Below are 26,117 nucleotides of genomic sequence, written 5' to 3'. Positions count from 1 at the left end.
CCTGGGAAAGCAGTCACTTCAGAGAGAAGATCTTTCCTCTCTGGGAGGGAATGGTGGGGAGGAACTGAAGCAACCAGGCTACCCCTCCATCAGTGTGTTTGAGCAACTAAAAACCTCTTTAACGCTCACTAGGGAAGCTGCAGGGGTTTCATAAGAGAAGATCTGTTGCCCGAGGGCCTGATGCTGTGACAGCTTCCAGGGGAGATGAGCTGGCTGGCTAGACAGGAGGCTGTGTACCGAAAAGAGAGGGTGAAAGGTGCCGCCTGCCAAAGCAGCAGCTGGTGAGAAGGCGACTGGACTGCACAGCGTCAGCGCACACATGGGCGGTGGGGAAGCGCGAGCCCCGCTTCAATCCTTGTCAATGGCACCTCCTTGACTTTTAACGCTTCCTTATCGTGTCTGCGCTCACCTCGAAGCAGCACTGATAAAATGCCATCGCCGGTGTAATCTCCTGAGCAGCTCTGCAGAAAACGTTACAGAGCATGGGTGGCTGAATCGCCAGCAGCCAGCAGCCAGCGTGGGACCCCTGTCCAGGGCAAGGTAACAAAGCAACGGCCCTATGCTGAGACAAGGTGAGGGTGGAATAATCTCCTAGCTTTGTGGAGCACCAGGTGTGCTGGTATGACTGGCACGGCAGCACATGAGTTCTGTGTCAGAATAAGATTTTGCAGAAGTTGGGATAGCTGTTACTTTTCAGTACCTAGTGGGGTTGGAAATGTAAGCTGTCTGAAGTGATTGCAGTATGTTAGTACCCAGAGCTATAAACAACAGAGTTATGATAGTGGGAAGGAATGCACAGGGGGTTTTGTTGTCTTTCTTTTTTTTCCAGAAATAACTTATTTCTCTCTCTTGGGGTATTAAGCACCTAAGTAGTTCTTGTACCAATCTTAATTAAAAAAACTAAGAGAGAGTATTATTTTTCAACATGCAACTGCTACCTGTAGGCCACTGGCAATTTTTTAAGCTCTTTCTAATTTTTTTTTTTCTTTTTAACAGGCAAGCAACTTGCAGTGATACACTTGGGAGAGTCCTCTTTATGTGTTTGAACTAAGGACCCCCGAATATAAAACAATAAGCAACTACTGAGCAGGTATGTCATTTTCGGAACCTGTAACTGGTGCCAAACTGGTGTACACTATTTTGTCACTAGAGGAGAACTACGAAACCTGTCATGGAACTGGCTGGAAAGAATTTTCCTTCCGAGTGAGAAATGTGGATGTTTAAGAATGTGTTTTTTTTTTTTTTCTTTTTTCTTTTTTTTTTTTTTTTTAATTATAACTTTTTAAAAAAAGCTATAGTTAATGTCCTTCTTCAAGAGTTGGAGAGAAAAGTCATGATGCAAAAATTCCTTGGAGAAAAGCTTCTGAAGATTTTATCAAAGAATTTGGGGCCAAAGTTCTTCACTTTTTTCATGGCTGAAGATTTGATTTCAGCTTCATTTTTCCAACTATTTGAAATGATGAAAGGTGAAACAAGGGACTTCATTAGAAGAAGGAATTATCATTAACAACAGAAACTTCCAGGGAAATCAATGAAAAATTTAAATTCGACCTGCTGTTTTAGTTTTCCATCTTACTCAGAAAATAGGATTGTGCAGCTCAGCATATTTTTTGCTTCTTGGGCTAGAGCTCTACTTTGTACTATGTTATTAATTGAATGTTATTATCCTGTATCTCTTATACAGCACTAGTCTTGTAATCATCCCTGTAATCACTTCCACATGCTGCAGACTTGCAGAATGGAATGAATTCCTTCCGCATTCCCTGTATTCACATCATCTTTGCCAAGTTTTTCCTCTCCAATACTTGCTTCGATACCTTCAAATTTATTTTCAATATCATAATCCCACAGTTTGTCTCACAGGAATATCCAGTGTTGCCCCAGCCATCTTTAGGAGTCTCTTATTTTTTTTTCCCAGTAGCTTTGATCTTTCCTGTTGTTTTGAACTGTTCTCTCCCTCTGCTCTCTTTCTCCTGTTTCTGTCCAACATCTTGTACTACCATCTTATTGTTCCAGCATCTCCCCACTTCTCCATTCTTCCATCATCCCCTACCAACATCTGGAACTCGAGAAGTGGGAAACCCAGGCCTTTTCCCAAGACCATTTCTCTTCCTCATGCCCTGCACTTCTGCTGTTCTCCCTGACAGTGACACCCAGATTACCACACATTTTACTGTATCCCAGCTCTGTCTTGCATGTGGACCTGTCAGATCTCACCAGTTTTTCCTGTAAAACCTGACTTTTTGCCTACACTGCCTAAGTGAGATGCTCAGTTGTCCTCGGTTACTGCAGTGGTGCTTGCAGTCCCCAGCCTCCTGCCTCCCAGGACCTGCTGCCTTACCCTTGTCATTCTTCAGCATCATATTCCTTCTGTGGCTTCTCTGTCAGGTTTCAGCCCCTCCATGCAGATGCAGCATGTCCATATTTCATGCTTTTCTGCTATCCCCTCGCACTTGCTGTCTTCCTGAGTGGAGTTTAAGCACTTACTGACTCTTTCTGCATCTGCTTCCTCACCTTTATGCCTCTTTCCAAGCCTTCAAAATTTATTTTCCTGCACTTCAACATGTTGTTGTTGTTGTTGGTTTTGTGTGTCCTTTTTTTTTTTTTTTTTTTTCCATGACTCTCTTCATATTAGGCAGGATCAGGAGCACAACACCTTGAAGACAGTAAACACCTAATTCCCGTTGAAATTAATACCGATTATCTGCCCACTTAAGAGTTAGGCAGCTGAATATTTTCAAGGTATTTGTGCACTAGTGTGATGCCTGGCACCTGCTGTTAACTCTTAAGACCAGTACTTGGATTCCCTACACTGCTGGTGCCACCTCACCCTGGAGGTCTGTGCTGTCTGTCAGTAATATCCCCAAAATCTGCATTTGGTAACAACTTGAGGAACTTGATACTTAGTTCTTGCTTCAGTCCACTGGGATCCATAAGCAAGCTGTCCCTCTGCCTATCTCTCTGTCAGGGCCTGATCTCATACAGGTTTTTCAGAGAAGGCATACCAGATCAATTGGTGCACAATGCAGGGCTGGTGGAGAAGGTAAGTGTTGTGGCCAGTGTCTAAGACCAGGAAGTAAATGATGAGATTTAATTTCCTTCTTTTCTTGGAGGATGGGAAACAGCACCTAGCTCCTTCACCTCTGAAATTTACTGTTTGTAGAGATGGAGACAGCTATAGTGTTTGCTCAGTGGATCAGCAGAACAAATGAAATGAAGCATATGTAATGTTAGGCTAAAAAGCTGTCATGGTGGTAAGGAGTGGGACTGTGCTTCCTCTATGTCCCTCTGGTAATCTGCTCACGTAAGACCAAGACTTACATTTGCACCTTATCTAGCTGTCTGGTTATTGCTCTTTTAAATTTTAAGGAGCTTCCTTATAAGATTTGAGTGAATTTCATCCTAGAATGTGCTCCAATCTGAAGGGCAGTGCCGATTGCCCAAGACACTTGAGGTCAAATGGAGAAAGTATTGAACTTGACTTTCATTTTTTTGACACGTTCTAGTAAAATGTCCTAATTAGTGGCCTATGGGGCCATGCCCCCACCTGTCTGGTGTACTCTCTTTTTCTTTCTGGAGTGTTTTTTGACAAAAGTCCCCTGAATTATGTACTTAGACCAGGAAAGACAGCAAGGTGGCAAGTCCCATTTTGAGATGGATACCCTGCTACAGAGAGGTGTGAGGTATCCGTGTCCTACTGAAGCCATGCCCTCGGTCAGTGTTTTCCCATGGACAACCTACGTAGTGTCCCTTAAGGGTGCTGGTATTTGCTGGTGCTCTTCTGAGGCACCGAGCGCCAGCCACTTCCACTCTTTGTCCAGTGTGCAGCAGTAAAGGGATGTGAACCCCTAATTGAGCTGCCCCAGCACTTAGCACTAACCAGCTCACGTTTGCTGCAGGCCTAGTGTAACAGTTCACCATGCCAGCAAAAAAAAAAAAAAAGGAGGAGAAGAAAAAGGGAATGGAGAAAATAAAAAGCAGGACATGAAGCTAATGAAACTGGGGGAGTATTTCTAATATTATAACTCTACCAGACGTAGATTTCTCTATCTCCTGCTGTGCTTTGCTAAAAATGAAGCTAGTTAGCAGCAGCAGATGTGAATGTAACAACTGACAGGGGAGTGAGAGAAGCTATGAGAAATCCATGAACTAAGTAGATTCTCTCACATGTGTTTTTTGTGTGCAGGGCCTAGAAATAGCAGTTTTCAAACTGTGGCCTACTGGTTGCTCGTGTCAAGTGATTGGGATGCGGTGGAAGGTGAGAGAAGGGTGCAGCAAGCAAGATACATGATGTGTCTTCAATGAGGAAAGGGAGAGCACTTGGGGAATGGGTTACTGGAACTGCTGAGGGATAATGGTACAGCTGGGAGGAAAGATGTAGCTTAGGGGTAAATGCTAATGTTTCAGAAATGGGGATGGAGATTCATGTAGCTAAGAATAAATGAGTTTATGGAAAGGATAGTTGTGGTTATTTGGTAACCAGAAGCTTAAATGATCAAAGAGTTTAGTAAGCCCTTCTGACTTTGCCTTCCCTTCCAAAAATATATCATGGCTGTGTGGAAGGTCACCTCCCATCCATTCTTAGACGTTAATCACCCCCTTCAATATAGGTGGCCTATCAGATTGCATAGGCTGGGTAAACACTGGGATATATGATAGCACATTTGCTGAGCTGCAGGATCTAAAGGTAAGGTCGATATCTGGAAGGCCAAGATATTTGTGAAGGGAGGCAGGATTCCTGGTCTCTTCAGCTGCTTGCCCTCAAAATGGAAGGAGAAAGCATTTTGAATTCCAGAAGTCTTTGCAGGCTCCAGGCTATAAACAGGCTCTTCCTGTATGAAGGAATAAGGATCTGACAGTAATCAGGAGGTGTCTGCTTTTCCGTACAGGCCTAATACTACTGGGATATATTTTTGTGAGGGGAATGAAGCCCATCAGTCAGGGGAGACAGGAGTGCGTAGTGGTACTGGTGTGGATCATCCAAGGAGATGGTATTGAAGATAGAGTCATTGGGTAAAGAAGAGAAGAAAGCCCAGACAAGCTTGAAGCAGAGGGAGACAGAAAGGGGCGGGAGTTAAAAACAAAAAGAGAGATGGGAAGAGGAAGAAAATAATTAGGGAAAGGTGGGAGAAGTATTTAGCCCCTAGATAACTATCCTGAATTCAGCTGGAGGGCCTCTGGCTCTAGCATGGTCTAGATCCTCTGTGTCAGATCTCGGAGTAAGTCTGTATTCCCAAAAATAATGTGAAGGAAGGTATGACCAAAGGAATGTATTTGCTCATTTTACTTTGTGGATCACAGGGCAAGTGCCATATGCAGTGGTCATGGATGCTGCTTATCCCCACCTCTCTTGCTAGCTTGAATGCAATGGTACTGCGGCTTGGGTCTCTGAAGCCATTCTTGGCATGTAGGCTCTTTGGGTTAAAAATCTTCATGAGTCCATCATCACAGGCCACAGCTTGGGTGCAGAGTAAGCAGAGTGTTGATGCTTGGAAGTGCTTGTAAGACACTGCTCTGTATTCCCTGGTCTTAGTCAAGAGACTAAAGTGAAGGTTGCTAGAATATCCAGTAGCACATTGCAAGGGCTGGTATTCCCTGACAGCAGTGACTACTGTTTCACCCTATAACCACATCTCTGCTCCCAGTCAGAAACACCAAACCCGAGCAGCCTGGAGTGGGCTAGCTTCCTCTCTGGTGTGTGGTCTGACAGCAGTGGGCAAATCACTTGGATGATGCAGGAAACCAAAGTGTCCCTCATAGCTAAAGTGAAAATTTCTAGGTTGTTCTCACATTAGTCATCTATGACAGTGGGGGAAAGTGCCTCTCCAGGAAGGATCTGTGTCACTTGCACCCTTTGTTTACACTGAGCAAAGCCACTGGATTTCATACCTTCTTGTACAGTGACCCTACAATAAAACTGGAAAGATCAGATATTCCTGTAGATGCAGACCACTGGGACTCTGTCCCAGATGGGAAATCTGCACTGTAAGATGCCAGACCTATGAGCCCTTCTCCTCCCTGGGATGGAATAACCCACCTTTTTTCATCATGAATAGTCCCAGCCAAGGGTGTTGCCTCACCTCATTCATTAGCCAGCCAGTGTTTGTATAATTAGGGGTTAAGTAGTTAATCTTCAAAAATCCCTTGGAAGTCAGTGAATCTATCTATTTGCTTATTTGCAATTTGTGTAATTTGTGTACTGCCCCTGAGGCAACCAGGCATGGGAATGCAATCCCATATTTGTGTATTTAACAACTGAAAAGAAGATGTGAGAAAAGATTTGTATTTACAACAGTATACAGAAAAACTTTTACTGTCTACCCTCCTGTTTCACCTTCCCTGTTGTATCCTATGCATCCTCCTGGTGCTCAGTCCTGCAAAAACAGAAAGCCTGTATTTTAGTGTGCATTGAGACTAACTTCTCTGACACAGGATGAAGTTAAGCATGTGTGTAAGCTTGCTTTTGTTCCAGCCAAAGAGGAAGACTACTTTTTTTTTTTTTTTTTTTTAATTAGGGGCCCATTTGTGGTTAGGCCCTACAGAAACATGTATCAAATGGTAACTTTACCTTAAAGCACTTACAGTCAAATTACACAAGGTAGACTGAGTCAGGAATAGATATTGCTAGTACAGTGCTTTTAGAGATTTTTGTTGTTGCTGTTTCTTGCAACACAGACATTAGAACTTTACAGGAAACATGCTGGTCCTCCAAATGGATGGAGATGTATAATTGTAAAGTTGGTCATTTGTGGCTGTATACTATTGAACTCTACTATCAGTGATCTGAAAGGCAGCAAAATGGTCATTGATCAGTGGGAATGACTCAAAAATCAGTCAGCTAGCAAAACCCCCACATTACTGCAATAGTCTGGATCACTCAGAAACATGGGGCCAAGCATAAGATTAGCTGCTGTTAGTCACATGTCAAGGAGTAAGGAATACAGGCTATGCTTATCAGCTGGCAAATTTGTCTCGGGAAGCAGTGACAGGGAAGAAGTGGGGGCTGGTACAGCTCACTGGCTGACGACAAAATTCCGGGATGATGCTGTAGCTGGGGGAACTCACGCAGCTTTCGGTAAATAACTCAAGATGAATAGCTCTAGGAGTGCGTGTATCATTCAGCACTGACATGGTCACTTCCATGTACTCTGTTTAGTGCTTTTGTTGGTGGTTCCTGCATGGGAGAGGTTTCAGGGACAATGCCCAAGGGTGTTAAAGAACTGGAAACGTGCCTTCCAGTGAAACAGGTCAAAGAGTTGAAGGGAAAAAAAAAAAAAGCTGAAGGCTAGCTTTTTTCAGTTTCTATATATACTTACATGGGGAACAAACTTTCTGTCTAGCAGACTGAAGGGTAGTAAGATCCAAAAAGTGGAATTTGAAACTGGGGGAAAAAAAAGTCATAAGAGAAAAGGGACTGTTTATTAACATTGTTTGTAATTAACCACTAGAAAAGCTCACTGAGGGCTGTGGAGGATCCTCCACAGGAGGCTTTTAAATTGTGGCTGATTCTTGTTAGAAAGTAGACCCTTGCAGCGATGGGAAAGATTTCTGCCAAGTCTTCAGGCTCAAGTTTTCGAAGGTGTGGGTCTAGATGTTGACAGCAGTTCTTTCTGTCATTACAGTTGGAGGTTGGCTCACTGTTGGCAGCTGTGAGGTTGAGAGTTGGATCCTCCTGGCGAGAGCAGAAGGCACCCCCTCTCAAGCCAAGGCATTACTCCTTTTCACCTTGCTCTGTGCAAGCAGGCAAACCACATTGCTCACCCTCTTTAAGTTCCAAATGTTATTGCTCCAGTAACAGCATTGCTCCCACTTCACTCCTGTTTCCCATGTAACCATCTAGCTCGTCCCCACTCCATGACATCGGCAGCCACCTCCGCCACTGAAAGACCACTGAGGATGGTCGAGGTGAGCGCCAACATTTCAAAGAAGAGCCATCACCACCCCCACCCTGCCACCAGCCCCTCATCCCAGAGCACTGTTCCACTGTCCTTGGTGGCAGCCATGGGTCTGGCTGTCCAGTTGTACAGGGTGGGAGAAATCAGAGTCCCCAGTGGGAACAACCAGGCACCATCTTTGTTGGGAGGAGGGGGCGTGGGCTAGATGCGGGCCCCTCATCCAAACTCAGAGTGTTTGGTTCACCTTTTTATTGGATTATGCTGCAGTGATATCCCAAAGTAAATGAGGCTTCATTAGTGTCCACTTGGGTGCTCAGTGATAAGAGGCATTAATCGTCATTTATCCGTTGCTTTAATTATTCTCTAGCCACGCCAAGGTATTCCTTTGCATGCCATCATCTATGGCTTCGTCATATATTTCAAGCTTTAAACCTTAAACAGTTATTCTCCAAAAAAGTCAAACAAGAATGAGTTCTTTCCCTTCCCCCCTTCAATGGACATAATTTTTTTTTTTTGTGGAAAAACTACATTCCCATGATGTCAGGGTTTCGCTTCATTTCTTACCTTATTCCCCACAGATATAAAGTTTGGCAGAGGCCAAGAGCCTGCATGTGGAAGAATCGGTGGCACAACATACCGCTAGAAACTTCTGGGAACGGCGCTAGAAAGATGAGTGCTGACGCAGGTGGAGGTTGGGGCAACATTAATAGGCGCCAGCAGAGGCTCTGAGCCTTTGCACAGAGCCCGTACGAGCAGGTACTTGCTGTAACTGTGCTTCCCAGGGAACACAATGGCCACTTGTGAACCAGCTCTATCCCGACACAGTGGAAGAAAGCCAGGCAGGGCAGCGTGTCCCCTGTGGCGCAGGAGGGCTAGCGGGGCGGAGCACGGCGAGGGGTGGTAAGTGGGCAAGGAGCTGTGGATGTGACCGCCGAGGCTGCGCGGGGTGGGAAGCTTTTCCTCTTGTGACTTCACCTGGACTGTGTGCCAACCTCAGCACACAATGTTATCACTGCAAGCCAGCACATGGTCGGGATGGGTGCGCTCGCACGGGCAGGCCCCAGGAGACTTTCTCCAGTCCTTACAGTTTTTGGCTTTGATGGCTCTCGCCAGAAACGTGCCATTGCCCTGTTCCCTGGGTTTGTTTCCAACCGTACTGGGACTGCCTCTGCTCATGGATGACTTGTGCCACTGAGGTGGATATCTAGTTGTGGGGAGTAAAATTGAAGAGTTTTGTCAGGATCTGGAGCAGAGACCTCTGCCCTACCCCACCCTTCTCTGACAATCTGCATTGCTCTTGGCTGTTTCCTTATCTAGGGTTTATTGGTGTGCAAAACAGCTGAGTTAATGATGCTCATTCCCTGCTGCATGAAGACTTTGCTGCTCAGATAGAAAACCTTCCCAAGAAGCCCATTCCCCTTTCTGTAACAAACATACAGCTGTTGAAACCATGAATACTCTTGGATAAACGCAGTCCTTAGGGGCACAGACCCAGTCTGGGGCAGTAGTTTCCATGGGTCAGGGATGTGTGGTCTGCGTACAATCATTTTTACTTTTGTGATTGTTAAATATCTTGCCTAAAAAGGAGAGTCAGGCCTGGATCATCAGAAGCACTTGGCATTTTTATAGATCTCCTTCCATGGCAGTCTACGGAAATTTTATCTGCTCTCTAAGGGACACAAGCTAGATTAGATGCTGCCTCTAGAAGTCCCAGCCTGAGCCTGCACTCTTCCCTGCACTAGCAGAAAGCCTACATTATTTATCTTGTTCTGTTGCTCCATGAATAAGAGTTCTATTGCCCCGTGCTTGCCTTTTTGCCCAGGATAGCCCATGCATCCTTTATTGACAAGAAATCAATACCCTTTCCTTAATTACCTGGTAGCCTTTGCTTTTCCACAGACAGATGTTTTCTAGGACAGTTCCAGGTTTTCCATGCTTTGGCAGGATAGGCAATACATTCAAAGACTGTAACAGCATTGGCCTAGTTTGCAGGAAATGAAGTGGTTCCAACCTTCTGACACCTGGGATGCAGCAGTGACTAAAGTCTTTGGCATCAGGGAGACCGGTTAATGCAAGTGTTGATTTCCAGTTAAATGAAAATCTACTCATAGGACAGTCACATGGCTTTTGAATGGCATGGCAATGTATAGAGCAAGTAGCATCCAAGGGAATTTGCAGGAGTCTCTGTATTTTTTTGGATCTGGTCTGGGTACGTGATGGGTTGCTGGTTGTTTGTAAGTCTTTGTAGGTTCACTGACAGCTCACCAGGATTGGCATTTGTACTCCAATAAATAGAGTTGAAACAGTACAGTAACACATGGGAGGTTGCTGGCATCCTCATCCTGGGTACATATGAGTCTGCTATAGGCAGCTCAGGTGCTGATGCGTGATACCCTTTGATGCAAATGCACCTAGGTGCAAAAAGGTGGGGCATCATCTGTATTAAGCTTGAAGGAGGCCGGATCTACGTTCAAGTTGTCTGTGAGCTGTCCTTTGGCATATGTGGATTGTGCTCTGACAGTGTCTTTATTGCTTTGTTTTCTGCTGAGTGTTTTTTGCTATTTTCATTCTGCTTTGCAGTAATTATAGTTTTCTGCTTCACATTTGCTTCTCATGTGGTCTTGCCTGTGTCCTTCAAACTGCTTCCCTTACATGGACAGCATAGATAGGTGCTATCTTTCCAGAACTGAGAGATGAGACACTGCTCATAGACGGGACCAGCTTTTGAAATGCATGAGCAAGAATCCCTAGGATGATGCTCTACGATACCACTTGTGACACTGCTTTCTGGGCTACCTCATAGATCATAAATTATTTTTGGGAGCTGGACTAGAGATGAGCAGATTTAAGCCCTTAAAATTACATATTAGCAGCCCACGTGTAGATCTAAGATCTCATATGATCAGAACAAAGTGAGAAGACATTCCTGGAGGGAACCTTCTTCATTCAGGCTGGCAGGTAGTAATTAAAGCAAGCTGACTTTTGAACCAGAAAATAAGCACTCTCTTTCTAATTTGCTGAACTACTAGGGGTCATAGAGAACACATAATGGGGAGATTTTGACAGCAGATGGCTGTCATGAAAATTGGAGGACAAACCAGGCAGGACTGAGGTGATATATGTACACACCTTGCCTCTACGTGTACATCCAAGGATCACATTAGCCCTATCAAGCACAACGTTGCCCTCCGAGCTCATATGCAGCTCCTCAGCTACCCTGAGCTCAGAGTCCTCTGCAGAGTCGCTGCTTCCTGGGACAAAGTTCCCCACAGCCGAGGTACAGCCGGTCTCCTTGCGGGTGTGTGAGACATGACCTTCCTTGTGCTGAAGCAAACCCTTTCTGTGTTTGCCCAACGCACTGTGCCATCAGGGGTGCTCTAGATCAGCAGTCCCTTTTTTCTTGATTTGTTCTTCTCCTGGACTTACTGACATTTCCAAAACGTTTGATGTTTTCTTCCAGGTTATTGACTAAAAATATCGTGACACCAAACACCCTCCAGGATCTTGGTACAAACATGCTATTAAACAATCACTTCTAGTTCTCAGTTGTATTTTGGGACCAGTGTGATAGGTCATTTATAGTCCGTTTAATGACTGCTATCTTACTTTTATGTCAAGCTAGTTCTTTAATCAAATTGCCATGTGATAGAAGGGAAACTGCCTTCCAGGATCTTAAGTATATTGTACCAGCTTTGTTATATTTAACAACAGTACGTGCAATTTCCTCGGAGTAAAGTATTAACACAGTTCAGTGGGGTGAATTTTCTACAAACTCATGTTGATTGCCCCTAGTTCTATTTCTTTTCCTTTATTCCTCGTGTTCTGTGTTCGCCACTTCATTATTTAGTTCAGTACTGAGATCCTATCACAGGTCTGTAGTTACCTGTGAGTAATTACAGTTATGAGATAATTATAAAATAATTATGCCCTGCTACATAGTCTACAAAATCCAAGACTACGGGTTTTCTTCTTCTTCTCCAGGACTTACCCACTGCAGCAAGAAGTACAGAAAATCAACATAAATAGTGCAGAGATAGCCTATGCAACTTATTTAAAAAAAAAGTTTCAGTGAAAGTCCTGCTGATTTAAAATGTCTGATTTTAGTAGGTGGTTGGTATTTAATTCCTCTGAGGTACTACAAGAATAGACATGCCATCAACAATGTCTTCATCATCTATTTTCTTTTTCCCAGCAATAGGATAGAAGTATTCATTGATTTCATTTTTCTTGTCTGCATTATTATTGAATAATCTAACATTTCCATCTGGTAACAGATCAATACCATGATTAGGACTCATTTTGTGTTTAATTTACTTTTTAAAAAAATAGCTTTGTCAGTCTTTTTTCCCTTTCACTTCCATCATCATTTTTTTTATAATTTCTATCTTCTAATTTATATTCAGCTTCTCCTCTTACTGCTTGTTATATGTGTTTTACTTACTTAAAGCCACCCCCATTTCCATATTAAATTTGGTTGTGTTTTTTCAATTACACTATTCTTTCTTTACTGAGCAGTTGTGCATTTTTGGTGCCTAGTAAAAATTTTTAAGCAGTTCTCAATGATTATTTATATTTTCTCATTTAAATCCTTTCTTTGTGTTGATTTAGTCCAGAATTCTACTCAGGGCCCGGAAACAGGACTTTTTAGAGAATCGTGTCTTTCAAAGCATTGCATTACCACTTTGGACCTTCTGCTTTCATATAACAGTACAGTTAACTGGGGATCAGTAAACCTTCTACCAGCCTCTCATTTCTACCATCACTTCACCCATCCAGATGAAGTGTGAAATACAGGTTTTGTTCATTTTGGATTTAAGATTTGCAAAATGAGGAAGCTGTTTAGAACATTTAAAAATTCCCAAGGCTGTTTTTGAGTCAGCAACATCAGCAACTCTTAAACTAAGCAATAACTTATGTTTATTTTTTCTTTAGCTATTGCTCGAATAAACAGTGGTCCCATATTCCAGTGTCACTTGGTTATCTGTTGCAGACCCAAATCATCAATCCATTTGCTAGAACACCAACTTACAAATATTGAATATTGTTAACTAGGAAATTATGATTCACAATCACAAACAAGTGAGTAGGCAATACTTTTTCTTTCTACCCCATTTCTGGCTACTCAGTTGTCCTTAGAGCTACAGCCATTGATTTTAACATTCAGTTGTACAAACCATCCCAGCATCTTTTCCAATGTCTTATATCTGTTGTCCCCTGGGCAGGCAAAGCCTTGATGAATACAAAATGGAAAGGGATGCCACAACTGTATACAGCTAAAGAGGATGTATGAGAATGGGCTTGACTCTTATACTGTGCTTCTGTAAAGGAGGGCATGCTTTTGAGAGGGAGAGCCAGGGCTGCAGCTGAATGCACCCAGCACTGGTCAGTAGAGCTGATACGCAGCAGCGGGATTAGAAACCCACCAAACCTGCTGCACCCTGGGCCAAAGCAGGGCGGCCAACAGAAATATGAGTTCATGTCTTTGCTCCTGAGCTTTAGGGACTGGAGAGAAACAGGCCATTAAAATATGTGCCTGTATTTTGCTGAGGAACTATCTGTAGTAATAGCTGCATTCGTTATGACGGTGTTTATTAATCAGACAAGAATGGGACCTTGTAGCACAGGACATGTGGAAGAGTAATCGACAGTTGCTATGCCAAAGTGGGACTTGCCATAGGAGTAGCTGCTGAAAGTTTTGCCAGGTCTGACACAGGACGGGGGACCCCCAAAGAGTCTTAATGCTTCTCTTAAAAGGATCCTGATTAAACCATATTGCTGTTCAGAATATGGTATTCACTGAGCAGTAACAGGACTTCAAGGGATTGAAGTTTGCTGGAAATAATGAAGAAAAAATCCTAACACGTCTCTCCAAACTGGAAGCCCTTCAGCCTTGCCACCTATGTTTTCTGGCACGTCTGTACATAGATAATCCCTGCCTCCCTCCACCCGCTGTTTATTATTTTGAGGCCAGGTTGTCTCATGGAATGCTGAAGACCTTTGGGTGGATGTTTTATCTATGGACGGGTTATCTTCTTCATCAGGAAAAGAGAACGACTGGCTCAACAGCTTCCAAGTTCAATAACCTCCTTTTCTTCTTAATAAATTGCTGAGGCATGAGAGGCTTCCGTTCCTTGCTGGCATCTTTTACACTGTGCCCAAAGAAACAATCATATCAGGCTCAGGAAGGCAAATGACTGAAAGGGCAGGGAAACAGGAACCGTCCCCACGGATGTCCTCCCCAGAGAGGCTGGGAACGCGCTCTGCTGTGGGAAATGGGAAGCTGAGGTCAGCCAGAGTGCACAGCAGGTACGCACATCTCTCGGGACTGGAATAACAGATAATAGCCTGTTTTGCTGTCCCCATCGCTCCCCTGTCCTGCTTACGAGCTCCCCCGGGCCATCTCCACACCTTGTACGCACAGCGCACCTCCACCAGGTCATTCCTCAGTGCGGAAATGAAGGCAGGGAGATAAAGGTGGAGAGCGGGTGGTGACAACGCTCCCGAGAGCCCTGAGCCTACCACTCAGCAAGGCAGGCCTTGGTGGTGTTAGAAGAGCCCAGAAGAAGGGAGAAAGGAGTAGGGGATGAGCCCACATCAGAAACTGGAAGACAACAAACTTCATGGACAGTGAGGCAGCGCAGGACGTTTCCAGACACACCCACTTGTTCAGATCTTTCGGAAGTTTTGCCCTTTGCAGCAACTTGTGCCTGAGGATGTTAAGAGATTGTATGAAAAGTCTTGATAAAACAAACATACGGAGATCCCCTCAAGAGGCTGGGTGATATTATTAGCCCCTTTTACTGGCAGGCCTGGAGCAATTAATTATTACCAGAAGTATTATCAGGTGCTTGTCACTGCTTTCCCTGGGTCCACTTTACATAGTCCAGATTGGCTGTAAGCAACATGTTCCCAAACTGGTCTGATACCTCACAACTCCCAATAGCAGTTAATCCATTTCTCTGAGGAAGATCTCAATAGTAGTGGAAGAGCCATAATCTAAAATACATTCAGAGAGAAATTTGTGTCTATGGACCACCTAAGTATGCAGCATGCCTATATTCTCAGATCTTCTCAGTGATGTCCTCCAGCTGATGTGCTCCACCTCCATGCCTGACCAGGTGGTAGGTTCTAGGCAGAGGGCAGAGAAAGGGACAGGTAAGGGGAGGGCATATGGGGACCTAGGAAAGGCATTTTGTATATGATGGCTCCACAGTGCATGTGCTACACCTTGCCTGCAAGCTCTGGGCCCTTTTCCAGTGCACCTCTTCAGAAATAGCATCTGCACTGGCATGAGAACTTAGAATTTCTAACCAGGACACTGTTGTAAAGCTCTGCATTTCTAGAAATAACCTGGTCACGTTTTAAGGGAAATCATGCCGATCCATGAAATCATGTGCCTTAAAAGAGTATTCTTCTCTTCCTAGCTCTGTGCTGCTGCTGCAGTACCACAGCACCTACCTTTGACAAGTGAGAGTTAATCTCCTTTGCCTTGCGTGTTCTTTGTAAGTTATTATTACCCATGCTGTTATTAAAGGGAGAAGGATGCAGGTCAGCTGGTATACATGAGAAATATTTTCTGGAAAAGGGATGCAGATTCAAGTGAACATACAGTTTATACTAGCAAAGAGTGCTTTGTCAACAAAGTTTACACTGATTCTATAGGTAAAATCAATGTCATAAAAGTGATCTTCATGCCAGTTTAACTCCATCTATTTACCCACTGTTAAAAGTACTATGAAAAAGTCGTTTTCACAATAGGTGTTACTGCATCGCCGTGTTTGCTTTGCCTCCGCTTTGTACGTGCAGAAAAAAGCTTAAGAAATGAGGGATGAGGGAAGAAGAAGGCAGGGTCGGGATACAGCCTGAGGGACACAGTGTGCCTTCTCCTTTCTCCCCGACAGCACCCCTCGGGCTCCCCCGGAGCTGAGCGGTGCGTGTGTGAGAAAACACCGCCCGCTAGTGGATCCGGCCGCTGGGCTGAGCCCGCGCCCCGCTTCTGCCTGGCTGGTGCCATGCCAGCCGCTGTACTGGGACAAGGCGGGGGGCTCTTACTCCTCCTGCCCTCGGATAAAAGCAGCATCGCTGGAAAAGGGCAGCGCTGAACCAAGCGAGGAAAGAGGCTCTTACTGGAAGTGCCACGGGTGGCTCGCACCCTGGTTTTCATGTTTAGCGCCGATGTCCAGATGAAGCACTCTAAATAAACTACGGCATTTAATCTTACAGTTACTGCAGTAAGAGAACAGATTGGTCGGGATGTGGTTATGGTGAGCGTGTTCAGAGCCATCACTGAAGACAAAGCTTCCCCGAGGACAGCCCTCCTTGCAGGGCAGTGTGGAGATACCTCTGGTAGCTTGGGCTGAGCTGGCACCGGCATGGGAAGCAGCACAGCACCACTGCTCTGCTTCACGCTGCCCACGCTAATTAGCCCCACTCCAGAGGAGATAATTGAGTCAAGTGGAATGCTTTGCTGACACAGCCGACCTGCTCCCAGACCTGAGCTGGTATCTCCCCAGCTCAGCGTTGCACCAGGTAGTGTAGACAACCTGGGATGTCCAGGCTGAGCTTTTAGGGTTGGATGCAAGATACTTTTGTTGTTGGTTTGTGGTCTTTTTTATTGTTTTTGTTTGTTTGTTTTTTAACTGAAAATATTTCTCTGAGATTTCTCCAGGTCTTTGGCCCTACATAAAACTGTAGAGCCAAAGACCTCAGAAAGCCTCACTCTCCTCTCTGATTTCTTTCCTGCTTATGAGGTAAGATCATCCTTAACAGATGTTTGTTTACCTCTTCATAAAAACCTCCTGTGATTCTACAGCCTCCCCAAGCAGTGTGCTGTAGAGCTTTGCTATTCTTACAGTTGCAAAGTGTTTTTCTAATGTTTAGCTATATCATTTTTATTGCAAATTAAGCTGATTATTTCCTCTTCTACTTCTGGTGAATGTAGAGGACAACTGCTTAGTCTCTCCACCCATTATAACAAATGTTTATGTGCTGGAAGACTGTTATCATGCCTCCCCTCCTGTTGTTCTTTTCCTAGAGAAAACAAACTCAGTTATTTTATCCATTCCTTATAAGTCATGTTTTTTTCGCATCTCTTATGATTTTGTTGGGTTTTTTTTTGGACTCTCTCCAATTTGTCTACATCTCCAGTAAAATGTAGTGCCTGGAACCGGACACACTGTTCCTGCTGAGAGCTCAGCAGTATTGAGTAAATGCACAAAATAATTGCTTCCTTTGCCTCATACACAAAACTCCCCTTAAAGCATCTCAGAATGAGATTTGTCTTTTTCTGCGGGAATCTCACTTAACAGACTCAAATTCGGTCCCACCCCAGTTCTTTCATTGCTGCACTACTACCGAAATGGTTACGGTCTAGTTTAGACCAACACATTTGGTGTCTGGGTAGTCGTCTTTCCTGAATTGTGTCTTGGTGCAGTCACCTCTGCAGGGGGCAGCCCAGCCCTCCAGTGTCTCAAGTTCCCCTCAAATTCTGGTCACCCCAGCCTCGCTGCCTTCAGGAGGGACTGCTGCCCCCCAGCCCAGCTCTCATCCTTTTGGTCCAAAACATGCAAGGAAATACTGAGCAGTCCTGGAGGCAGAACTTCAGGGACATGATCCTCCCAGCTGGAAAAGTGAAGCCCTGATAATTACCCTTGATTATGGTACTTCAATGTGTGTAGCCTCTGCATGGTGACTTTGCTTGATGCTCTGGAAGCCTGTGATCTAGACATTTTCTAAATGCTCACTAAAGTCAGGGTACTTTATATGTACCATTTTCTCCTCATCTACCAGGCCTGCTAGTCAAAGAAGGAAATTAGCCTGGTTTGACAGGATTTGTTCTTCAAAATTCCCTGCTGGTTGTTTCTTATCACCTTATTGTCCTTTAGCTACTTATAAATTGATTGTTTCATAATTGGTTCCAGTATCTCTCTAGGTATCACGGCTAGGCCGACTGGCCTGTAATTCCCCAGTTCCTCTTATAACAGTAATTTTCAGGGAAGAACTGCATTTAAGTTAAATAGATATTGAAAGACATTCCACTTTTGCCCTGCTTATCTTTATTCATTGTCTAGTTTTGTTCCATCCCTTAAATTAAAAACATGTTTCCCCTAAGTATTTATCCTCCACTTGAGGCTCAGCACAATCCAACCCTGCCTTCACCTCTTCTCCTGTGTTCTTGCCCAAACCTTCCTGTCAATTACATACTTCCCCAATTTCCCTCCTTCTTTATGCTTTTATCTTTCTCCCTCCATTTTCTTTATAGTTTGTTTGCAGTTCCTTAGCAAAATATATTCCCCAGCAATTTATATTCCCCCAGTGCCTGGTGGGCTCTGAAGAGAGCCCTGGAAAAATCTGAGAGCTCTGCCCTTAAAATGTGGACAGTGACATTTACCAGTCTTGTAGGGACATGGCGAGTTCTGCCTAAAGATTTGCCCAGGGTGAGCTACATTTAAATGATTTCTGAGACCAGTAGGTGGCAGAGAGAAGATGAAATCTGGGAGGCTCTGGTCCTAGCAATCAGAACGATAAATCGCTTTGGCTCTAGGGTGGACAAAGACACGTGTTACTAGAAAGCAGGTGCCTGCTAAGCTGGGTAGCATCTAGCAATCAGGAGTGCCAGGTAGAGCTTCCCACTTCTTTCAGGGAGGCTGAATATACCTAGTGTTCAGCTTCAGCCATGAGGGTAAGGTCTGTGTGTTCAGCAGAAGAACAGGAAGCATGTGCCACTTTCTAGCTAAGCAGATCAGGAGAAGATAACTTTGTTTGAGGGAGAGGTATCATTATCCAGGGTTGTGCGCTATATAATTGCACAATCTGCTATCATGCATGAACAGAGCTGTTCAATAGCATGGCCCTGCCTTGTCCTGACATCATGTCTGTGTTGGAAATCCGTTTGGAATGAAAAATCCCACATTCCCCAAGTGACCTCGTAGTCCCAGAGCAAAAGGCTGAGTTGCAGTGGAGACTTCACAGTCTCAGTGGTGCTGGAGACGGGAGCTCAGTCACCAGCCTCAAAGCAGCTAAGGGATGAGAAGTCAGCAATGAAGTAAACTTCTTTCCAAACAAAATAACATTTTAAAAGTACAGATGTCCATGGTTCTTTGAAGGCAAGAAAAGACCCAAACCCAAGGAAAATGTCACTGTGAGTAACAGTGCTACTCTCATTAGCTGCTACAATTTCTAGCACTGTTTTTTGGAGATGGAAGTACTCAGCACTTCCACAGGTTGCCTAATGAGAACATAAATGCTGGGCCAGGTACACAGGTTGGAAGTGTTGGCCATTATCAGACTGGCACTGTCAGCGCTGCAGTTCTTTTGCAGATTCAGCAAATGCCACGTGCTGCGTGTGAGGTCTAGTCTTCTAGACCTCTGGTTTTATGGGCTCTACTTCTTTCTATCACAGCCGTTGCTTTCATATTACAAAGGCAGCTCTGTCTTCCAGCATTACCCTGATTCCTGAGAGAATCAAGTCCCCTTCTTTCTCTTCTGCTCTGCCCTCTCTTCTTCATCCCCATTTCAAACAACCACCTCCGTGTGTAGCCCCAGTACAAGAGAAATTCCTTACTGGCCATATACATCTTCATTTTAGCCATTTTCTTCGGGGGGAGGAGGCCCTATTGAACTGAAGAACCTGGCCCAGAGCTCAGTGGTGCCTTTTTAAAAGGCATGCAGTTGAAGGGACTGTGTGGTTTTCCCCAAACCAGACATGTCCAGCAAGTTCAGTGTGCCCCATGTTAAAGGCTCTGCACCCTAGTGACAGCAAAGAAAAGTCACACCGATCATTCAGATGAAGGTAGCATATACCCAATGATCAGTGACTTGAATATAATTTCTGCATCAGCTGCATCTTGCAAGCTGTTCTGCAACTTGCCAGACAGTGTTTGATATTTGGATAGCGTTTGCAAATGGCAGATAGAATGTTAATGGGATATGTCTCTGACAGTAGCTGGATGTAATTTAGAGATGGACTACAGCCATGTAGTTACATACCACATTTGGGTTTTGGCTCATTATATTAGAGAGATAAGGCCCAGAAAGGGATATGTTCATTCAGCCAGAGCTGAGTTTTCCAAAAAGACAGTTTCAGTCTGAAAAGGGATGGGCAGTTTAACATCTGAACCATCTGGCCTCTGTGATGCACCATCTTGCAGGTGCTCTTTAAAGGTGTTATCTGCTGGTGGTATTTAGTCCTCCCTCTCTTAGTGCTTCCCAGAGAGGGTGGGTGGGGGTGGCAATGATGACCGGTCACTCATCTATTAATCCTAGTTTATCTCAGTAGCATATAGCAAAACAAAACAATAAAGGTATTCCTTACTCTTCCTTACTGTCCTTATTCCTCTTGTTGATGAAACTGCCTTTTCTTATTCACTTCACATTCTTGGGACTTGTGTCTTCTCCTCTGTGTGTCCTCTCTCCAGGAAGTCTATTCCCATGCTTTATGTAGCACAGGCTGAAAAATGTCATGTATAGTGTATAGACTTCTACTACTTCTCTATTAAGAGACTGATTTACTAAGGTGTTCAGAATATGACCTTCATTCCAAATGTATGCACAGAAATTGATTTTTCTTTTGTGTCTCCAAACTGTCCCTTTTGCAAAATATTATTCTTTTCCACCCCTCACTTATCCTCTAGCTCTTTTGAAATCCAGCCCGAAAAACATAATTTCTGACTCCAGTAGGGCTTTGGACTTCAGGGCTATGCAACTCAGCTTAAAAGCTGTTTGGGAAGACAATTGCTGAAATGAGGCTCTGAACTTAGATGGGCACAAATGCCCAGAAACACTGAAAAGAGGCCTGAAACCACTGGTTTGAAGATTGAAAATTTTGTGGCCCTCACATTATAATATCTAATTCAAATGACAGTTTTTCTAGAGACAGAGCATCTCCCAATGCTATTCTGGGGAATTAAATTCAGTGTTGAGTCTGCATAAAGAGGAAGGAGAGCTACTTGCTGCTTCATCACTTTATGAGCCTGGTATCTGTATCATTGCTTAGCAGATTTTGCTTCCAGTAATCCTTTTTTTCTTCAGAGCTGAGCACCAAGAGCACATTCTGAGCAATTCATACAGAAAGACTACAAAAATAACACCTTAGAATAAAGTTATATCCTTTGGCTTATAATCAAAACTCACAGGGCAGTTAGTTATACTTGTGGATGCATTACTGAGCCTGTGATTCTTCTCTTCTGTGGGCTCTCCAGCGTGTTTGCAGATGGTTGGGGGGAGGCGAGTGTGCCTGGGGTAACGTTCCTGTTTGCTAGGCTGCTGGAATTCAGCTACACTCCTTAACAAAACAGTTTGTTTTAGGTATTTTTGCTGCATGTGCATGTGCAAGATGCTTCTGGAGGAAAAACTAAGCAGAACTAAGACACTGAGAGGTGAGATTTTCTCAGCTTTGATTAATATTGACTGATGATCTCGTTTTCCCATATTGCTTATTTTTCCAGGTAAAACATATTAAAAAGCAGTTCAAAGTGTCTCATCTAACAATGTCAAAATACAGACCTGGTACCTCAGTGACTGCCTGTGCTGGAAATCAGCAGTGTGACTTGGCTCTCAGAGCTGGATGCAGGGTAACAAATTAATTCCATTAGTTCTGCCACTATCAGAGATGTTGACACTCCCTTTTCACCTGTCACACCACAACACCTAGAGACTAGTGAGTGGGGACACACACAGAGCTCTGCTGAACCACAGCAGAATTGCAGAGATGCCTCTGTCCCTGCTTAACTCTGCAAACTCCCATTTATGCATGTATTAGGTTTTCACTGCCGGGCGCCTGTTCCTCTCCCCCCTCCACTTTTTCATGTTCAGTGGATTCTCCTCTCTGTGCCTCTGCCTCTCTTTCTGTATTTTTTTTCTCCCTATTGTTCCCCACGTCACTAACTGTCACTCACTTCATAAAGCCGTCTGGCTCGGAGCTTAAATATTGCAGGGCAACTAAAACCCACCATCAGAGCCAATTCAGTCATATCTGCTCAGTCGTGCGACAAGATTGGGACTTTTAGGGTAGGGAAGAGGAGAGACAAAAGTTCACTCTTCCCTGCAGAGTGCCAAGAGAGGAGGGGGACACATTTCTTCGGTGGAGCCTTTCACAGCGGCAAGTTGCTTGCTCAACGTCCTTAACCTTTACAGTCTTTTTTGCTGGTAGGGTGCTCAGGTTGCAACGTCTGGAAGCGCAGGGTGTGGGTTCGCAACAAGCCCATGTGAGTTAAGAACACGAGTCAGTTGACTCTGAGTGGGCTGCTCTTTCCTCATGACAGGCAATTTAAGGGACAAGGTGACTTGCCTAAATTCATTGCTCGCACCTTTTTTGAGACTTGAGGGGCTGACTGCTTACAGGTGGAAACCTAGACATTTGAACTGGTTGTGCCACTCATCTTCAGTCCACCCAAAATTGTTCCTTGCAGTTGAAGTGATTGAGTAACCCTGAACCACTTCACTTGCAGAAAGTAGAGAGGATGGTCATGGCAGAGTTTTGAAAAACATTACTAGTTTGGAAGTGATCTCAGGAAGAGTTTAGCCAAATGTAGCAGGCTGCAAGTAAGATATTTGATGGAGTTAGACAGGAAACATTTCTCCTTCTCCTGTACAGTGAGTTTTCCGTATGATAAGGTTTATCACATCTAGAATGTTGCTCTTGTGTGCTGCAGTGGAAATGTTCAAATGGTAGCTGTGGATATCAGCATGACTCACAAAGAGAGGGATGGAGTTAACTGCGGTGCCTGGGGGACAGCAAAGTTTATATTGTTTGTAGTCGTGTTTTTTACAGAGTTGCACATGATTGGTAACTGTTGGGTGTACTTTGCTCTGTGAATCTGCAGAAAGAGAATGTTTAAATCAGTTTAGATAATGTATGTAAACAGCATAATCTTCTGCTAGACTTGTTAATGTAAGTGCTGACATTAACACACTCTTTTACACAACTTTAATGACTGAGAAAGTAGCAATTTTCCTCGGTGATTAAATTATATGTTTGCTGCTTACGCATGCAAGGTGTTTGTGCACGCTGAAGGACTGCGTTGTTTTTTGTTTTCTAACATGGGTGTCTGGGGTTAAAATTTTACAAGGTTTGAAGGCAAGGAAAATGAGTCCATCTTGTTTCAGAAAAATGACATCAGAAGGGTTTTTTTGGTTGAAAATTTGTGAAATTCCCCAGAGCCATAGAACTCTCAATATTTTGTGTGTTTGTCTATGTGTGAATACGTACACACAGTAGCTGAAACAGACTGGTATGCGTTGGTGTGTCATAACATATGGCATTACAAATATGTCCCAATGGTATCTGAAGGAGGAGGGAAGTTTAGACACTCAGATTTCCATGCTGTTGACTGTACGTTCTTTTTCCCAGTACTTGTGTGTGTGTGTCTGCATTTAGAAAACTATAGATGGAGGTAGTATCTAAGAGATGAACTTCTGGATCCCTGTGAACAGCTATTTTATGAATAATGTTCCTTGTTTCACTTGTCATGGTCCACAATGGATCACTGCAATATTCTGCATTCCTCAGAGACTTCTGACTGCTGTGATGTGTTAAATCAGCTTGTCCCAAACAAGCTTCCTCTTTATTTCCCTCATTCATAGATTTTTGCCTTGCCTAAAATTATACAGTGAGAGGTTTAGGATATGCAGGATGAAGTCCTGGCCTAGAAATAATTTCTTATCATGCAAAAATAATGACAGATGTAATGATTGACTTGCATTACTTGAAAATGGACTACTTTCTTAGCTTTCCAAAAGGATATCTACAGCTGGCTTCCAGCTCTGTGTTAGTCTGAGATAGCAGCACTGACATTTTAGGGAGAGAAAACAGTATTTTAGGTCCCAGTTATAGACCTTCGTGTTTGTCTCCAGGTTGGTTCCAATGCCAGAGTGGCAACTGACTTCAAAAGAGGATACTAAGAATAGCCCCAATAACACTGAATAATTATATTGTATATCATACTATATAGCAAAACTAGTATATATGGTAGTTATTAAGCTTATACAGTAGTACTAACATAGAAATGGTGTTGTAATTGCTATTCTTACCTATCAGAGTGATTTCTAATGTAGAATTAATTCTTGCAACCTAGAGAGAATTCAGGTTTATGTAGGTGCAAGATGGGCACCAATTTGAGATCTGTTTGACCCATGTGTGGTTCCGGTGCAGATGAGCTTGGGTGCTTGAAAGCTTCACTCTCTTTTCTAACCACTGTAGCTGCATGCTGATAATTCTGTTCTACTGTACTGCTGGCATGTGTTTTTATGTGTACAAAATCTAAGCAAGCTCATGCAACTGAGTCTACAAGGCACCACAGAAGCCTCTTACCTAGAAAAGGAGTTAAATATACTCCCCGGCTGAAAAGTAATTCCCCATTTAGAGCCAGGGAAGAAAGAATTTAGCAAGCAGTTTGCCCTGGCTTCCCAGCCCTTCTCCTACTAAGAAATCATTGTGATCAGGCAAATAAGCAAGCAAGCAACCTTCTTTCTGTTCTCAAAGCATATCAGGGAAATACTGGTTGAAAGGAACAAAAGACATCAGTGGGAAAACCTGAAATCTTTTAAATTTAGCATAATTTGTGGTCATTCTCTTTCTTTTTTCTTTCCTTAGACAGTAAGAAATGGGTGACTGGAGTTTCTTGGGGAACATTTTAGAGCAGGTGAATGAGCAATCCACTGTCATCGGGAGAGTTTGGCTCACAGTGCTCTTCATTTTCCGCATCCTGATCCTGGGAACAGCTGCCGAGCTAGTATGGGGAGATGAACAGTCAGACTTTGTGTGCAACACCCAGCAACCTGGTTGCGAGAACGTCTGCTATGATGAGGCCTTCCCCATCTCCCACATCAGGCTCTGGGTCCTGCAGATCATTTTTGTATCCACGCCTTCGCTAATGTACTTTGGGCATGCGGTGCACCATGTTCGCATGGAAGAGAAGAGGAAAGAGAGGGAGGAAGCTGAGAGGCGTCAGCAAGCTGAGGTGGATGAAGAGAAGCTGCCCCTGGCTCCAAATCAAAACAAAGGCAACAACCCTGATGGGACCAAGAAGTTTCGCCTGGAGGGTACCCTCCTGAGAACCTACATCTTCCACATCATTTTCAAAACCCTCTTTGAGGTGGGATTCATAGTAGGTCAGTACTTCCTTTATGGCTTCAGAATTCTCCCCCTTTACCGCTGTGGGCGGTGGCCCTGTCCCAATCTTGTGGACTGTTTTGTCTCCAGGCCCACGGAGAAGACCATCTTTATTATGTTCATGCTGGTGGTGGCTTCCGTGTCCCTCTTCCTCAACCTGGTGGAGATCAGTCACTTGATCCTGAAAAGGATCCGGAGGGCTCTGAAAAGACCAGCGGAAGAACAGCTGGGGGAGGTCCCAGAGAAGCCCCTCCATGCCATTGCAGTCCCCTCCATCCCGAAGACCAAAGGCTACAAGCTGCTGGAAGAAGAGAAGCCGGTGTCACACTATTTCCCTCTCACGGAAGTAGGGGTTGAGCCCAGTCCCCTTCCATCAGCCTTCAATGAGTTTGAGGAGAAGATTGGGATGAGACCATTGGAAGATCTCTCCAGAGCATTTGACGAAAGGTTACCATCATATGCACAAGCAAAAGAACCAGAAGAGGAGAAGGTAAGAGCAGAGGAGGAGGAACAGGAAGAGGAGCAGCCAGAACCTCAGAAAGAGCCAGGGGTGAAGAAAGAAGAGGAGGAGGTAGTGACCGATGAAGTGGAAGGGCCTTCCGCACCTGCTGAACTCGTCACTGATATGAGACCCCTCAGCAGGCTAAGTAAAGCCAGCAGCCGGGCCAGGTCAGATGACTTGACTGTATGAAGGTGCAGGATATGGGGAGAACATGAAAAGGAAAAGGTTGAAGAGAAAAGGAGAGGTAGAGAAAGAATCAAAAGATATTTTTAAGCAAAGTGCTAAAATGGCCATTTGAATATTTTTTCCTCTTGAGATTCTCAACTGGAAAGGTACTATGATAGTAACTGTGCCTTATTTGCCCTGTATGTCCATTTGAAAATGAACATTTTCCCTGTTTCCACATGCCAGCTCACTCCTTACAGTAATATCTACACTGTACACATAGCTGATGTCTTTTAAAACGTAACATGGCAGTGAAACCCAAACGTCACCACTGTGAACGTATTTACTGTGTTCCACATTCCTCTGGGAATGTGGGGAGGATCTGTCTCTTCGGCCAGAAAGGGGGAAGACTGATCAACTGTATCTAGTATTTCTGTTTCCACCT

At 44.1% G+C, this 26,117-nt stretch overlaps 1 protein-coding gene across 1 annotated transcript; it reads left to right on the top strand.

The window, feature by feature from the left end:
* The first annotated feature begins 525 nt into the window (after nt 1–525).
* GJA8 (gap junction protein alpha 8) lies at nt 526–25,696 on the top strand. Its single transcript, XM_032988229.2, has 3 exons — nt 526–540; nt 997–1,090; nt 24,487–25,696. Exon 3 carries the CDS (start codon nt 24,497–24,499, stop codon nt 25,694–25,696), a length of 1,200 nt encoding a protein of 399 aa, XP_032844120.1. The 5' UTR covers nt 526–540; nt 997–1,090; nt 24,487–24,496.
* The last annotated feature ends 421 nt before the right edge of the window (nt 25,697–26,117 follow it).

This window comes from Tyto alba, unplaced genomic scaffold (genome assembly GCF_018691265.1).
Source record: "Tyto alba isolate M040663 unplaced genomic scaffold, T.alba_DEE_v4.0 Super-Scaffold_14, whole genome shotgun sequence".
Lineage (NCBI taxonomy): Eukaryota > Metazoa > Chordata > Aves > Strigiformes > Tytonidae > Tyto > Tyto alba.
The sequence above is the reverse complement of the archived record's forward strand: the minus strand, read 5'-3'. Positions and strand labels throughout refer to the sequence as shown.

Bases quoted from the DNA above. Each gene is read 5' to 3' on its own strand.
- GJA8 (XM_032988229.2), top strand. From the start codon at position 24,497: ATGGGTGACTGGAGTTTCTTGGGGAACATTTTAGAGCAGGTGAATGAG.